The sequence below is a fragment of the Pseudophryne corroboree genome, chromosome 3 (genome assembly GCF_028390025.1).
Source record: "Pseudophryne corroboree isolate aPseCor3 chromosome 3, aPseCor3.hap2, whole genome shotgun sequence".
Taxonomy (NCBI): Eukaryota; Metazoa; Chordata; class Amphibia; order Anura; family Myobatrachidae; genus Pseudophryne; species Pseudophryne corroboree.
In genome coordinates, this window is record NC_086446.1 from 765362720 (window position 1) to 765380217 (window position 17498).

The following is a 17498-nucleotide window of genomic DNA, read 5'->3' on the forward strand; positions in this document are numbered from 1 at the left end:
TATGATTGGAGTGCCTGCCAGAGTGTATATACCTTGGGGCACGACCATAGGCAGTGTACGAGGTCTGCTTCTGGAGCAGTGCATTTGAAGCAGTGAGAGGATGGGGCTGCTCCGATAAGGTGTCGTAGCTTGGGGGTGATATATGCTCTTTGTAAAAAATTTTGGTGCATTTCTGAGTATGTGACTGAGCCTAGTGTTTTGTCTAAGTATGTGTTGGCCTCCAGAATCAGTTTCATTGTGAGGTCTGGGAATTCCAGTTTCCACTTTAGGAGGCCTGTTGAGCCGGTTTCTACATCCTTCTGCATATATTCTATGTTAAGAGTCTTAATCTGTCCACCAATAACTGGTGCAATTCCAAATACTGGCTTCAGAATTAAGTTGGAATGATGAAGCACTTTTTGTAGCCTTCTCAAATGGCTTGTCCGAAAAGATCAAGGATGAACTCGCCACCCATGATTTGCCAGACAAATTAGGGGATCTAATTTCTTTGTGTAGTGAAGTGGCTTTACGCTTTAAGGAACAAGCTATTGAGAGAATTAAACCTGCTCATCCCAAGGTACAGGCGGTAGTACTACCCTGACAAGTTTCTCCTTCAAGAGAAGAGACAATGCAAATTAACTGCTGCCGTCTATAACAAGAAGAGTGCTAAAGACGTCAGTCTGAAAATATCTGTCTCTATTGTGCTGCTCCTTCTCATCAGCTCAACTCCTGCCCAAGCGTCCAGGAAACTCCTATTTCTAGTCAGGCAAGGAGAGGCCAGGCTAGGAATAGTTCATTCCTCTCCGCAAAAATCCAATTGCATTCTCTCGATCACTCTGCAAGTCGCCCATCATTTCAAGAATGTTCCTGCTCTGCTAGACTCTGGTATAGCTGAGAACTTCATCACCACAGCTTTGGTCCACTGTTGAGCACTACCCACTGAGAGACTGCCTTATCCGGTTTACCTCACAGCGGTTGACGGAAGCTGCATCCTAGAGGGTACTATTACCTTTCAGACTTAACCTCTTTGAGTCAAGATTGGGGCTCTGCATTCCAAACTGTTAAGGTTTTTTTAAATCTCCAGGGCATCGCATTCAATGGTTTTGGGCCTGCCCTGGCTTTGTCTGCATAGTTCCCAGATTGATTGGAGAACCTCTAAAGTTACTGCCTGGAGACCTTCCTGCTTCCACTCCTGCCTTCAGCAAATTCTACCTGCACAATCTGCTGTACTGTCTCATCTAGATACTACTCATCCCTATGAGGAGTTCACTGATGTCTTTAGTAAACCTGATGCAGATATTCTTCCTCCTCATCATGAATGGGACTGCCTGATTGATTTCATTCCTGGAAAATCTCCATCCACAGGGCAAACCTATCCACTCTCCCTTCCTGAGTCCAAAGCTATGGCAGATTATATCAAGGAAAATTTGGAGAGATGTTTCATCCAGTCCTCTCCAGCAGGTGTGGGTTTCTACTTGGTTAAAAAGGATGGAGAATTGCGACCCTGCATCCACTACCTGAACTTAAATGATATAACTATAATGAACAGTTATCCTCTACTTTTGATAACTGGATTTTTTGATCGTGTCAGTGGAGCCACCATTTTACGAGGGGCCTACAATCTGACACATATTCATGACGGGGATGAGTAGGAGACCACATTCAACAGCTGTGACGGTCATTATGAGTACATCGTCATGTCCTTTGGCCTCAGCAATGCTCACACAGTGTTCCAACACTATGTTAACGAGATTTTCCATGGATTCTGTACAAACATGTAGTCAATTATCTGGATGACATTATGATCTTCGCCAATAATTTGTAAGAACATTCCTGGCAGGTTAAAGAGGTTCTCTCATGTCTTCATGCCAAACGACTGTATTGTATATTAGAAAAATGTGTCTTTAAAGTGAACTCTATTCATTTCTTGGCATATACTATTTCATGTTCAGTTTTCAGAATGGATCCTGAGAAGCAATCCAAGAATGGCCACTTCTAACAACCCTTAAAGCCGTCCGTTTCCTTGGTTTTGTAAACTATTATCACAAAGTCATTAAGAACTTTTCCACCATAATTGCTCCTGTTGTTCTCCAACCAGCAAGATTGGTTCGCACCCTTCTGAGTGAGAAGTCCAAAAAGGCTTTTCAAGTCATCAAACAGAGGTTCATCTCAGCTCCTGTATTGCGTCCACCCGACATCACTCAGTCAACTTAGAGGTAGAGACTTCGGCCCTGTGGTTCACTCCAGCAGCGTGCAACTATTCCATTGGGGGTCAGAAGCTGCTCGCCATTAAGTTAGGAAGGGCATTATCTCCTGAAAGGGGCTGTACATCCAATCACAATTTCTGCTGCGGGGTACACTGGGCTCCACAAGGATAGACAGTGGGGTGTAGAGTAGGATCTTGATCCGAGGCACCAACAGGCTCAAAAGCTTTGACTGTTCCCAAGATGCATAGCGCCACCTCCTCTATAACCCCGCCTCCCTGCACAGGAGCTCCGTTTTGTAGTTGGTGCTTCAGATAGCAGGCACATAACAGAGGGGCTGCTCCAGGCAGCCCTAAGAAGAGCTTTTTTGAAGAAAAAGTGAAGACTACAAGGGCAGCAGCAGTGTGTAAATGTCAGGAGACATTCACTGCTGCAGCTCCAGCTCTCCCCAGTGGCGCTGTACACTCCCGTGCCCTGGTTGCTGGGTAACTACAGCAGGAGCCTCCGGTTTTCTTCCAGTTAGATACACATGGCTGGGGCTCTCCGGGATTGCGTGGCCGCGCTTCAGGATGTGGTAAGTGGGTCCCGTTTGCGGGAACTGCGCTGTATTGCGATCCGGCGCGGCTGGTGGACACTGTGGCATACAGGCCACCCCACTAGACCACCAGGGCAAGGGTACACAGGTTTATGAGAGAAAACCTGACCTATTTATATGGCCCGCAGTACCAGGTGGTTAAGCCAGCAGAGGGGATAAGGCTTAGACCTGTTGCCCCTCCCCCAGCCCCAGGGCGCCATTTACAGTTAATGTTCCCACCCTAGAGCTACATATCTGTCTCTCCCTCACTCCCAGTCAGTGTTTGGGCGCCATTTCTCTCGGCTACACTGTTCCTGGGACTGCTTGGGCAAATCCTCCTTTGTAAAGCCTCCTGATAGTCAGCGCTGTGACTTTACAAGACACTTAAGTATTCTACATGTCATTTAGACAGTGATAGTTAAGAAAAAGTGCGTTTAGTCAGGGTTCTCTGGTACAAGTACCCTGTGATATACATCCAGTTCTTATTGTGCAGTGTTATATCTATTGACTACACAGCTATATATAAGCTAGTCCAGTGCAGTATTATTGTTTGTAATAACCTCTGCATTGTAAAACTGGCTATATGTGTGTGCATTAGCTGGCTGGGTGAATTTCATTTTGTGTGTCTCACTCAACTTGCTATCCCTATATTCTATAACCTGAGGGGGCTTGGTGCGTCAGGTTTATAATACTGTAATATAGGATATTCACAAGCTATACTCTAATTGTATTTTTCTCTGTGATTTTAGTCACCATATCTCTACTGTATCCCTGCTTCTGCTGACTACACTGTGCAGGGGTTTGGGCAAGAGGTATTGTGCTGCTGACAATTGTACTGTATTACCTGATATTGCAAGTTATATCATGTCTGCTTCCGAGGGTAACGGTTCTGGGGCTGAACACACTACCGGTGTTGCTGACGCCACAGATCCCTATGAGGAGAATATAGCAGCTGAGGGCTCTGGTTCTGGGGGCTCCTTGCCCCCCAGTGGGACTGTGGCAACGGGGGTCCATAATGACCCGCCGTGGGCTACTTTCTCCACACTTCTAAATACGCTAGTTACTAAACTAACGCCCCCTATGGGACCTCCTATGCCGGTTCATCCGTATGTGGTCCCCGCGGCTAACCCGCCGTGGGCAGATAACTTGTCCACTCAACTGAAGAAATTGAACCAGTCTTTGACTACTAAAAAGTCTGACCCTCGCTCGCCTAAGACCAAGGGGTCCTCTAAGCGAGCTCTTACCTCCTCACAATCCACTGCTGTCACTGACACCTCGTCTGATGAAGATGGCGCTTACACTGACCCCACAGATTCTGCCACAGATGCTGCTGATGGGGAGGGTAGTTCACAAGTGGATGTTCCTGATCTTTTGGAGGCTATTAAATTGATTATACAGATTACGGATGATCCCGAGCCATCTGTCCCTCCTAGGAAACCTGATAGGTTCAAGCGTCAGAAGGTGGTTAAACAAGTTTTACCTCATTCTGATCACCTGGTGGATATACGTCAGGAATCCTGGGAAAATCCAGGGAAGAAGTTTGCCTCACAAGAAGATGCTGGCTCGCTATCCCCTCGCGCCAGAGCTGTCAAAAAATTGGGAGACGCCTCCTCCAGTGGACTCGCATGTGGCAAGGATGGTGGTTTCCTCAGCTCTACTTGTCACTACCGTCACGTCTCTGAAAGAGCCTATGGATAAACGTGTGGAGGGTTGTCTGAAAGCGATATACACCCTCACGGGTGCTGCACAAAGGCCCACTATTGCAGCGACATGGGCTGCAGAGGCTATTGAAGCATGGGCCCTAGAGTTGGAAGCTGAGATCTCTTCATACCATGCTAGACAATGCTTGTCATATATTGTCACAGCTTCTCACTATATTAAAGAGACGGGTTCTGATGCCGGTATTCTAGCAGCCAAGGCCTCTACTACGTCAGTCCTGGTTTGCAGGATATTGTGGCTGAGATCCTGGTCCGTGGATCTGGATTCTAGAAAAACCCTGGAGGTACTCCCTTTCAAGGGAGATATCCTGTTCGGAGAGGACCTTAATAAGTTAGTGGCTGATTTGGCTACTGCCAAAACTGCCTGTCTGCCAAGTACCGCTCCTTCTGTACCGAAGGCGAAAAGTACTTATTTTCGTCCCTTTCATCCTTCAGGTAAAGCAAAAGGTCAGGCATACCACAAACAGGCCCGCACTTCCAAACCTGGTAAGCCAAAGCGCAAAAGAGCCTGGGCTGCCCGTCAGCCAGCTTCCAAGACCGATAAGCCTGCCGCATGACGGGGCGGGCCTCCCCCTGGGGGATCCCAGGGTGGGGGGCCGGCTTCTAGGGTATACCCAGGATTGGTTGAAGACCACTTCGGATGCCTGGGTACGGGAAGTCGTCACTCGAGGTTACGCCATAGCCTTCAAAAACCGCCCCCCCTCATCGATTTTGCCTGACAGACGTCCCTTCGGACCAGACAAAGACTCTCCATTCGGTGGTACAGACCCTCCTGGACACACGGTTCGGATTTACCATAGGGTCTGGCATCCTTACTTTGTTTGGTGTGCATCTAACAATTATGACGCTTCCAAGTTTAGTACAGCCACGCTTTTGGCTTTTCTTCAGCAGGGCCTGGACTTAGGCCTGCGTCTCGGCCTCCCTCAAGGTCCACATTTCTGCCTTGTCGGTGTGGTTTCAGAGAAAAATTGCGACCTTACCTGATCTGCATACCTTTACTCAGGGTGTGTTGCATATCCAACCTCCCTATGTCCCTCCTGTGGCTCCTTGGGACTTGTCGGTGGTTTTGGAGGCGTTACAAGAGTCTCCGTTTGAACCTCTTGGTTCAGCTGATCTTAAGTGGCTTTCCCTTAAGGTGGTGTTTCTGCTGGCTATTGCCTCAGCTAGAAGAGTGTCGGATTTGGGTGCCTTGTCTTGTAGTTCCCCATATCTGATATTTCACCGTGACCGGGCGGTTCTTAGGACTCGTCCCGGATATTTACCTAAGGTGGTTTCTTCGTTCCACCTTAATCAGGAGATTGTGGTTCCGGCACTTGTTTCTCCAGATCTGTCTCCCAAAGAGAGGTCTTTGGATGTGGTACGGGCTCTCCGTATTTATGTGAAGAGAATGGCTTCTATTAGGAAATCTGATTCTCGCTTTGTTCTGTTTGGATTTCACAAATGGGGCTGGCCTGCTCACAGGCAGACTTTGGCCAGATGGATTAGAATGGTGATTGCACATGCTTATGTGAAGGCTGGTCTGTCAGCTCCTGCTCACTTTACAGCCCATTCTACTCGGTCCGTTGGACCTTCTTGGGTGGCCCGCCGTGGTGCGACCCTTGAACAATTGTGCAAGGCAGCTACGTGGTCCTCAGTGAACACGTTCATAAGGTTCTATGCCTTCGATACTGCCACTTCCCAGGATGCTTTCTTTGGACGCCGGGTTCTTGTGCCCGCTACAGTGCATCCTCTCCCGTAAGGAACTGCTTTAGGACATCCCCAATGTCTATCCTTGTGGAGCTCAGTGTACCCCGCAGCAGAAAACAAGATTTATGGTAAGAACTTACCGTTGTTAAATCTCTTTCTGCGAGGTACAATGGGCTCCACAAGGCGCCCTCCCTGATGCACTTGGCTTCATTGGGTTGGTATGGCATTAGCCGCTGACACTTCTCCTGTCGTGAGAGTGTGGTGTATGTGGCTACTAACGGTTGTCGTCTCTTTTCCTGCTACTGCATTGGGCTGGTTAACTAAAAACTGAGCTCCTGTGCAGGTAGCCGGGGTTATAGAGGAGGCGGCGCTATGCATCTTTGGAACAGTCAAAGCTTTTGAGCCTGTTGGTGCCTCGGAACAAGATCCTACTCTACACCCCAATGTCTATCCTTGTGGGGCCTAGTGTACCTCGCAGAAAGAGATTTAACAACGGTAAGTTCTTACCATAAATCTCGTTTTTGACGGACCATAAAAATCTACTATATCTTAAGACAGCCTCTTCTAAACCCGAGGCAAGCCAGGTGGGCTCTCTTCTTTTCCCGCTTCAATTTCAAATAGTTTTTTTCTGGAAAGGCTATAATGCCCTCTCTCACTCCATGGAGCAAGAAAATGAGACTACCTCCACTGAAAAGCATCTAATAATCAATCCCGAGGAAGTATCTGCAGTTGGTATAGTACAGATGCCTCCTGCTGGGAAAACTTTAATCAAGCCTGCTCTACACAAAAAAAATAGCTTCATTGGGCTCACTCTTCCCATTTCACAGGCCATGCAGGCATCCAGAAAACCTTTGAGTTAATTTCCAGGTCCTACTAATGGCCTCTCTTAAACAGGACAGCCAAGATTTTATTGCTTCTTCTATGTGCGCCCAGCATAAGGTTGCCCATCAGGCCCTAGCTGAGTAGTTACTTCCTTTGTCTGTGCCTCATCAACCATGGACTCATTTCTCAATGGATTCTATTACACCTCCTCTACCAGTATCAGATTAATTCAACACCATCTGGGTGATAGTTGACCGGTTCACCATAATAACTCACTCCATACCCCTCACCATACTACCTTCAGCTTCCAAGTTTGCCCAACTCTCATTCAGAAGATTTTCAAACTTCATGGATTGCCTGTGGAAATCTCTGACCAAGGAATTCGGTTTGTTCCCAAGTTGTGGCGTTCTTTTATGTTCTGTTCTACAAATCAAACTCAAGCTTTCTAACACTTATCACCCCCAGACTAATGGTCGGTCAGCCAAGATATGGAATCCTTACTTTATATGTTTCCTCTCAAGACAACTGGGCTGAGTTACTTCCTTGAGTGGAGTTATGTCATAATAACCAGTATCACTCTTCCTCTGGATAAGCTCCTTTTTTTGCAAACTATGGTCTCCATCCCAGGGTGCCAGAATTTGAGCCTCTTCTTGCCTCTCAGGTTCCAGCTGCTGATCGCACCTTGCAACCATTCATTAAAAACTGGAAATGAGTTTGCTCTTCTCTCCTGAAGTCTTCTGTATAGGTACAGGAGATCCACTGACTGGAAGTGGCAAGCAATTCTCAAGCAGGGTGATCGAGTATGTCAATGTACACAGAATTTAAGGTTGGAAGTTCCATCCATAAAGTTTGCGCCCTGCTGTGCTGGGCCATTCCCTATTGAGTGTGTCATCAACCCAGTCTCAAATAAGCTTAAATTGCCTCCATTCCTGAGGATCCCCAACTCCTCCCACATCTTGTTATTGAGGCAACAAATTTCCACGTAAGCCCAAGAGGTGCACTAAGGCCACATGTGACTGGGTGATGCTGTTGTGCTCTGGACTTTTAAATCAAGTTTCTTACTGCTATGGTGTCTGCCCGGCTGGTGCTGAGGTCCTCTTCCGCTGCATCCACGCATCGCTCCCAACTGGTGTTGAGGTCTGATCACACTGTTGCTGCACAGTGCTCTCAGTGGCTTATTGCGGACCATGGAAAAGGCTCTTCGCAGCTCTCTGCTCTCTCCACTTCCTTAGCATGCTGGTATTCTACTCCATGCAAGTTCCCTCCAAAACCAGAGTATGGGCGCAGCCTTATTGGATTTCATCACCTGATCATTTCCAGCCACCTTAAGTGCTTCTCCCAGTCAGCTGACCACAGCATTCAATGATGTAACGCTGGTACCTATAAAGGGAGCTTCCTGGACACTCTCAAGCTGCCAGTACAACGTCGCTTCTCCTGAAGTTACAGCTCTGTGCTGAGTTCCCTGATACGCTGTATCAGTACAGTTCCAGTCCATCCAAATATAGTTCAAGTCTGTTTACTACTACTCTGCTGTGCCACAGTTCTCAAGTTCCAGTATGGTTCTACAGAGACTCTGCTTTAATAACACCTTCCCGGGTACAGTCCGGTCACGTCTTGTGTTCCAGTCCGGCTCACATCTAGTTCCAGCCTGATAATCCATCCAGTCTTTGCTGTCTCCAACACAACTCAGATGACCAATCCAGCGGAAATTCCAGTTTAATAAAGTCAGTTACAGGTTGAGTCTCCCTTATCCAAAATGCTTGGGACCAGAGGTATTTTGGATATGGGATTTTTCCGTATTTTGGAATAATTGCATACCATAATGAGATATCATGGTGATTAGACCTAAACCTAAGCACAGGATGCATTTGTGTTTCATATCCACCTTATACACACAGCCTGAAGGTCATTTTAGCCAATATTTTTTATAACTTTGTGCATTAAACAAAGTGTGTATACATTCACACAATTCATTTATGTTTCATATACACCTTATACACACAGCCTGAAGGTCATTTAATACAATATTTTTAATAACTGTGTATTAAACAAACTTTGTGTACATTGAGCCATCAAAAAACAAAGGTTTCACTATCTCAATCTCACTCAAAAAAGTCCGTATTTCGGAATATTCCGTATTTTGGAATATTTGGATATGGGATACTCAACCTGTACCTTTATTCTTTTACGCCTTCGGGCCAGCCACTTCTAGAACACCAACGATTCTCGTCAAGTCCACTAGCCAGCAGTTCCTACTGTCTCTACTAGCTTTCTAGTTCCATGAGTAGGAGCTGGATCAAGCCTCCCTGTTTCCTCCACGCTCCATCAGTTCCAGCTCCGCCCACACACGCCTACCCAAGACGGAACCAACCCTCAGATGTGACAGAATGGTTTGCACCTTTTGGTGATCCCTCTGTATTTGCTCTCGTGCAGTCTTCTCTTTAATTATAGGATAATTGTTATTAGGATAATTAGATAATTATATGCCTACCTCCTGCAAATTGTTCCTCACTTGGCTGGATGTTGTGAATTGTTTTTTCTTTACAATGGAAAGGATCCTATGAGCAGCCACCACTGTTGTCTTACGTGGAGGTCCAGACCTTTATGCATTGCCAAGCTCACCACTACTTTTTTTTTTTTTTTAGAATGTGTTGATTTGGTCTCTCATAAGATTCCCGCGTTCTGTCTCATGGTTTTTTTTTTTTATAGCAGCCTAAGGATGGCCTCTTCCACTTGCATTGAGAGCTCCTTTGACCGCATGTTGTAGGTTCACAGCAACAGCTCCCAAATGCAAAAGCCATACTTGGAATCGGGTCTACCCCGTTTGTCTACATAAAGTTGTTGATAAAGAAATAACAAAAGAATAACCCACACCTGTCTGTGAAACCGCTTTTGAGTCAATTGTCCCAATTATTTTTGGTCCCTTGAAAAAGAGGGGGCTACATATTAAACAGCTGTAATTCTTGGAACGTTTCTGCGAATGTTAGTTACCCTAAAACGAAAGCTGATATTCTGAACTTTAAAACTATATTCATTATATAGCTGTAACTTGAATATGTTTGGGTAAGCATATAAAAGAATAAAAAATGTCAGTATCCAGGGTTTGTGTACATATAGTCCAAAGGTGGGTTAGCACTCGCTGGTATAATAATACAACTGCCTGGGGTGTCACCTCAATGATCCATTTAAAAAAAACTATGGGCCGGAGGTTATGAACGACAAGTTGGCCGAAGGTGCGGGTTCCCTGCCTAGCGCTGATTTTTATTTATTTATTTTTTTAAAGAGGCAATTATTTAAAAGGCATGATTTTGCCTTGTACATGGTTGGCACTTTAAAAAAATGTTTGAGTGTGGCAGGGAACCCGCACCTCCAGCCAACTCTGTCGGCATAACATCCGACCCCATATCCAAAAATCAGTTTAGCAAAATAAGCAGAGTGCACTCACCAGAGACTTATAAATCAAAGAAAAAAGTTGAAGGCGCTGTCCACAATAAAGGAATTTTTTTATTTGATTAAAAAATTATAAAATCACTATTCACATATATCCTTATCAATACTGATCTAAAGGTTTAGACATCGAAACATATTACGGACCATAGCTATTTTCCAGTGGTACCTATTAGTGAAACAGTTTAAACACAGTGGGTACACTTGCATTAAATTGACACACTCTACATCAGATTAAACAATTGTGTTAGATGTCATATACTAATCCACTCAGTGTTTATTCCTTTTTGATAGTTCACTCCTTTAAGCAGCCTCCTATAAACGTAATTGGAAGGGTTAAATGTTCACAGTCCCAGACATTTAACCCTTCCAATTACGTTTACTAAGAGGTACCACTGGAAAATGATTTATATATAAACTATTGGGATTCAACAAACCCATTATTGAAAGCAGCAGTGCACAATTGAGAGGAGGTGTATTTTATTATTAAGGAGCTGCACAGCTGACACATACAAGAGCTTAGCGCTTTCTAAGTTTGAGGTCACCAGAGACTTTGCTGACGTATAATAGAGTTTATTCCTCATTTCAGGTGGTCATTATGCAGGTCTACGATATATATATCATGAGATTTAATGGGTGATTGGTCACTCTCAGGTCTCTTTTAAGTTGTCCGTTAGGTGGCCATACGGTTTCATGAAGCATTTCTGAAAAATACCTCCTGTACAGTATGTTACCCATATTACCACTGTCTTTATATATAGGTGCTAATGATAGAAGTAACCAAAAAACACCATTACTGAGTAACCGCTACATCACTTACTGACAGATGTTCTGAACTCTCCCACTAGTGTCAGTGATCACAGGTGTTACCAGGTTTGGTGACACCCAGTGCGCGCACTCTGTTAACCCCCTCACGTACCGGTGGCGCACATGGCTGAAAAGGGGGTGTGGCCAAAATTAAAGATGCATGACCTCAGCAGGAATCCCTGTGACATCACTCAAGGGGCATTCTAGCATCCCCTAAGATGAGGGGCTGCTGGACCTTTACCTTTATGACAGGAGCCAGGTGCTGCAGGAGAATATCACGCTGCAATTTGGGTTCACCCCCTCTGAAGGTGACACCTGGGTGCGGACCGCACCCCCTTTCTGACGCCACTGGCAGTGATGTCATTATTTGAGATTTATGATGTCTACTGAGCATATCAGGAACAGAACGATTCCTCCTCTCCTCCATCCCAACGCCACTTTAACCCTCCCCTTTGACACGTGTCACCTGTCAATCACTATACATTTGCTTCCTTCCGGGATGCAATCGCATAGTGAAGGGTGGCGCATGCGCACTGTAGCCGCTGCGAGTGCAGACACCCCGGTGGCAGTAGTGCGTGCAAACGCAGCAGCTGCATCCAACTCTGATGAATGCCCTTTATCATGTCCTTGTACTGTAGCCTCCCCCCCCCCCCCCCCTCCCTGTAATGTGTCGGTGATCTCCGTTAGAGTCCCAGCCTCTTCTCTGTTCCCCAGCCACACAGTAGACGGGAGCCAGTCAGTGGGCAGATGGCTGAGCACTGACATATATTGCATTTGCAGCAAGTGATCACCCCTTCTGGGGATCAGTTCAGTCACAGAAACCCAGGAATTAAATATAAAAATCATAATTCAAACACACAATTTAGATGTACGCAGGTGCATACAGTATAACCATATATGCATACATCATAGGACAGTATAACAACCCATAAATGTATAAAACATGCTACAAGTAATGGATAATCTCTTACTTTCATTAAGCCATGCGGGTGTTTTATCTTTAGACATGTCGCTGACCAGCAAGTTATAACACCCGCACAAGTAAAATGCTGCAAGTAGCATTACACCCAGCCGGCATAGAGAAGTCGGCACACTCACCATTGACATTGTCACTCTCAACCTCCCACACCTAGCCCATTGGAGATTGTATACTGTGTGTTATATATTGGTTGAGGCTGCATCACAGTAATATCCATTCTGAGCATCACTGCAACTATCCGATAAATCTACCTGTCAGTGTTTTTCCTTATTTTTTCAGATTTTCCATCACGAGTATTTCGAACAACTCTGACAAATCCGAATGCGTTTTCCTGAGTTGGGAAGGCGTCAGATCTCAGAACGGAGAATATGAAAACAAATGGATTTGTGCAAAACCTAGTGCGGTTTAGCATGACAAAACGTGAGAAGAGCGGGATAATTATTTCACTCTGATGTCACTTATGAAGTAGATACAGTCTATTCGCAGTGCAGATGGGTGTGGAGCATTACGTCAACATAGTTGTAAGGTCGACTATTCATCACGTAAACACTGTTGAAGTGTCGTCAAGATTAGAATGTTGATAAAATGTACCTGGTGGTTTAGAGGTGACTTACTAGGTACGGTAGGTCCTGCAGCTCCAAGGTGTCTTTCGGGTCCGGCAGTAATTGCGTGATGGCTTGCAGGGTTTCCTTTAGTGCCTAACCCTACCGTCTCCTCCCGTAGCCCAAATCTAAACCCCATGTCCATGCAGAATGCAACATGTTGACATAAGTGCGCAATATGCACCTATATGTAGGGCAATATGGGTGTATTTGCTGAGGAGCAGCAGAACGCACAGGCAGAGCAGTTGGTAAATCTACTTTGTGGTCTGTTAGTCCTAATTTTACACACATGTTGATTAACCACTTGCCTGGCATGTTCGCCTGAGATGCCACCACACCCAAACATAAGTTTGTGCAGTGTCTGCTCAGCCCAGGACTTACACTGCTGCGATGAACAAGGCCGAAGCTGATGTCCGAATCCCTCCATCCAAACGCTTGGTCCCTCCTGCGTTTTCCTGGACACTCCTTGAAAACTATCAGTTGCCACCCACAAACGCCCTCTTCCTGTCAATCTCCTTGAAATCGCCGGTGCGTTCTGTGTTTTTGCACTATCCCGTCGCTGGCCAGCGATCCCCATTGCTGCGGTCCATCACGCCTGCGCATTGCAGTGCATGTGCAGTGCAGACCTGATCGCAGCCTGTGAGAAAATGCACAGCAGCGATCAGGTCTGAATTACCCCCATAGACGTATCTGATGCTACCGGTCAAATACGCCCACTGTGTGGCTGCAGGAAGATAATCTTCCAGCAGCTGCCATTCTCAGAGGGATCTCCCGGCCCCCACTGCTTACTGGTTCCCTCCCGCAGTGGCTGCCATGCAGCCAATCACTGCTGATCCGGCAGCCAGGCGTGCCGCCCCCAGCCCGCAGTTGCCACTGAAAATGTAATGTCAAAATGGTCATGATGTCCCAATCATCAGTGGACCGATATATCAGATATCGATGTTTATTAAATAAAATTATAAAATCATGGTGGATATGTTTTAAATCAGGGGTGGGGAATCTTTTTTATTTATTTATTTTTTCTGCCAAGGGCCATTTGGATATTTATAACATCATTCATGTGCCATAAAAAATTATTAACTTAAAAATGAGCCTGCTGTATTTGTGTCTTTGGCAACAACTAACGAGCGCTAGTAAAGGAAAATAAAAAATCTAAAGATGTGTGAGTAAATGAGAATAAGCCCAAATATGACATTGTAAAAAAATAAAATATAACATGTAAAACCTCATCGTATTAATGTTTGCAGCTCTTTTGAGAATGCGGGAGGGATGTTCAGCAGTTGGGTTATTCACAGTCCAGCAAGGTATGGACCCTAATCTTACCGTATCCTTAGTTTAATCTCCTCGGAGGTCTTCCTGTGAAATTGAACCAGGATGAGGCATTTGCAAGGGTCCTACTCGTGGCAGCTCCGACTGCTGCTGTTAGCAATAACTTTAGATGCCGCTCACACGGTCGTCTCCGGCAGTTCCCAAGCAGTGCGCCTTTGGGAACAGCTGGAGGCAATCATGTGAGCGGTGTCTGACATCATCGCTAGCCGCAGCGACCGGAGCTAACAGAGCCGCCATGAGTAGGACCCTTGCATATGCCTCATCCTAGTTCAACTTCACAGGAGGACCACCTAGGAGATTAAACTAAGGTAGTGGCATCACAAGCCAGGTTTGGGGGTTGCGGGTGTGGCTCTTCTGTAGTGACAGGAGCCGGGTGCTGCAGAGTGATATTCACCTGTAGTACTCGGCTCCTGTCACAGATGAAGAGCCGACAATACACTCTGCCCAGTCGCCAGGGGCAGCTAGGATGCTGGACATGCCCCCAGAGTGATGATCCCTGCAAGGCCACGCCCCCTTTTATTAGACCACGCCCCTTTTGGGTAGCTGCGACTCCACACGCACCGGGTGTCACCACACCCAGTGACGCCTCTGACTAAGGATAGGGTAAGATTAAAGTTCATACCTTGCTGGACTGTGATCAAGCTAGAAATACTGCTAAATCTAAAGGACATTACTCACTGCTTATTCTCCTTGATCTCTCTGCTGCCTTTGACAGTGCTGACCACTCTCTTCTCATACAAACACTACAATCCCTAGGTATTCAGGACACGGCCCTTTCTTGGTTCTCATCCTACCTATCTAATCGCTTCTTCAGTGTTTGTTTCTCTGATTCCACCTCCTCTTCGCTACCTCTCTCAGTTGGAGTACCGCAAGGCTCAGTCCTAGGTCCTCTGCTTTTCTCTATCTATACCACATCTCTTGGGAAACTAATCAACTCTTTTGGATTTAAGTACCATCTATGGTGGCCAATCCCGGGATCGGCAGGAACCCGGGATTTAGGCCCAAAAATGACTGGGATTCAGCCCCGGGATTGGAAGCTCCAATCCCGGGGAATGAGGGATCAGCGTTGAGCGTCCACAGGACGCTCAAACGCTGCCTGGCTTCCTCCTTCCGGGTCCCCAGCGCAGCATGAGAGGTCACGCTGCGCTGTCAGCTGCTGGTGGGAGCCGCCAGCAGCGTTCACAGGATGTTCTCCTCCCGCCCGCCCCCCATATATGGTGAGTTATATGGGTGGGGCGGACACCTAGGTAAAAGCCAGTCCCGGGATTGGCCATTTTTAAATCCCGATACCCAGGATTGAAAAAATGGCCCGGGATTGGCTTCCCTAGTACCATCTATATGCAGATAATACTCAAATCTACCCATCCTCCCCAGATTTGTCGATCTGCATTGGGCCTTGTCACTGAATGCCTTTCTGCCATTTCATCTTGGATGACATCTCGCCATCTCAAACGTAATATTTGCAAAACAGAATTAATTCTATTTCCACCGGCCAATAGTAGTTTCCAACCTAATATGTCTATCACTGTTGATAACTCAGCAATCATCCCTACCCCACAAGCTCGCTGCCTACGTGTCATTCTTGACTCTGAACTGTCCTTTGTTCCCCACATTCAATCTGTCTCGAGATCATTTTACATACATCTAAGAAACATATCCATAATACGCCCTTATCTTACACAAGACACAGCAAAAACTCTGATCCATGCTCTCATTATCTCCCACAATGATTATTGTAATAGTCTCCTGACCGGTCTTCCCAAACATAGGCTCTCACCACTACAATCCATTTTGAATGCAGCTGCGAGGCTGATCTTCCTCGCTAAACGATCATCGGCTGCAGATCCACTCTGTCAGTCCCTCCATTGGTTACCGGTATTCTACTGTATTAAATATAAAATACTTTTACTGACATACAAGGCTATTAACCAAACTGCACCAACATACATCTCTTCACTCATCTCACAATATCTCCCTACCCGACCTCTCCGCTCTGCACAAGATCTACGTCTCTCATCCACATGTATTACTTGTTCACACTCAAAATTACAGGACTTTATCCGGGCTTCACCCACTCTGTGCGTGGGAGGGCATTCCACAATCAGACTCACCTCTAGTCTCCAAACCTTTAAACATTCCCTGAAAACTCACCTCTTCAGACAAGCCTATCAAATTCCAGACCCACCCACATAACCTTCAGTGCTTCCCTATCTAATTACATCCTCTCTGTACAGTACACATAACATCACATATCTTGTCTTTCTTTACTCTCACACCCTCCTGACCTTTGGCCCCAACATTGCTGGGTGATCATATCATACAACCCATTAAGAACCTAGCAATCTGGTTGACCTTTATGCAATAGGTAGCATCTATCCTTGTGTATTAATGCCTATTTCCCTATAGATTGTAAGCTTGCGAGCATGGCCTTCCTACCTCTATGTATGTCTGCTTTTACCCAGTTTTGTTCTATTACTTTTGTTGTAATTGTAAAGCACAACGGAATATGCTGCGCTATATAAGAAATTATTAATAAATAATACATTGGGGATTAACACCCAGCGTCCCCCAGCACACCAAGCTGTACCTGTACAAAGACTTGAAAGAAAAAAAAGAGAAAAAATAAATATATATATATATATATATATATATATATATATATACATACATAGTGATTCAAAGGTCGCAGTACACCCTTTAGTTTCAAAAACTGTGCTGTAAATGGGAAAACTGACTTAGATTCAAGATGGCCAATTTCAAGATGGTGCCCATGTTGGGTACATACTGGAGTATTCAGTTTTCCAATTTCCTGCACAGTTTTTGAAACAAAAGGGTGTACTGTGACTTTTGAATCACCCTCTGTATGTATATGTGAATGAGTGTGTGTGTGTGTGTGTGTGTGTGTGCGTGTGTGTGTGTGTGTGTGTGTATGTATGTATGTGTGTGTGTGTGTGTGTGTATATATATATATATATATATATATATATATATCCTCCAAACACCCTCTCCAACTATCGACCCATCTCTCTCCTCCCTTTTGCCTCCAAACTCCTTGAGCGTATTGTCTATAGCTGCCTCACTGCCTTTCTGTCCTCCCACTCACTGCTTGACCCATTCCATTCTGGTTTCCGTTCTCTCCACTCCACGGAAACTGCCCTCACAAAAGTGTGCAATGACCTCCAAGCAGCCAAATCTAAGGGCCACTACTCACAGCTTATTCTTCTTGACCTCTCTGCTGCCTTTGACACTGTGGACCACCCTCTCTTCTGCAAATCCTTCACTCTCTTGGTCTGCATGATTCTACCCTGTCTTGGCTGTCCTACCTTTCTGATCGTTCCTGCTCTGTCTCCT

At 45.7% G+C, this 17498-nt stretch overlaps 1 protein-coding gene across 1 annotated transcript in view; it reads left to right on the forward strand.

Annotated features, from left to right (window-relative positions):
• LOC135058241 (C-type lectin domain family 2 member A-like) overlaps positions 1-17498 on the forward strand; it is a 179482-nt gene that overhangs the window by 157407 nt on the left and 4577 nt on the right. The window contains exon 7 of the mRNA XM_063963780.1: positions 12496-12636. Within this exon, the coding sequence (XP_063819850.1) occupies positions 12496-12625 (130 nt within the window). The 3' untranslated portion in view covers positions 12626-12636. The remainder of the gene's footprint in view (positions 1-12495; positions 12637-17498) is intronic.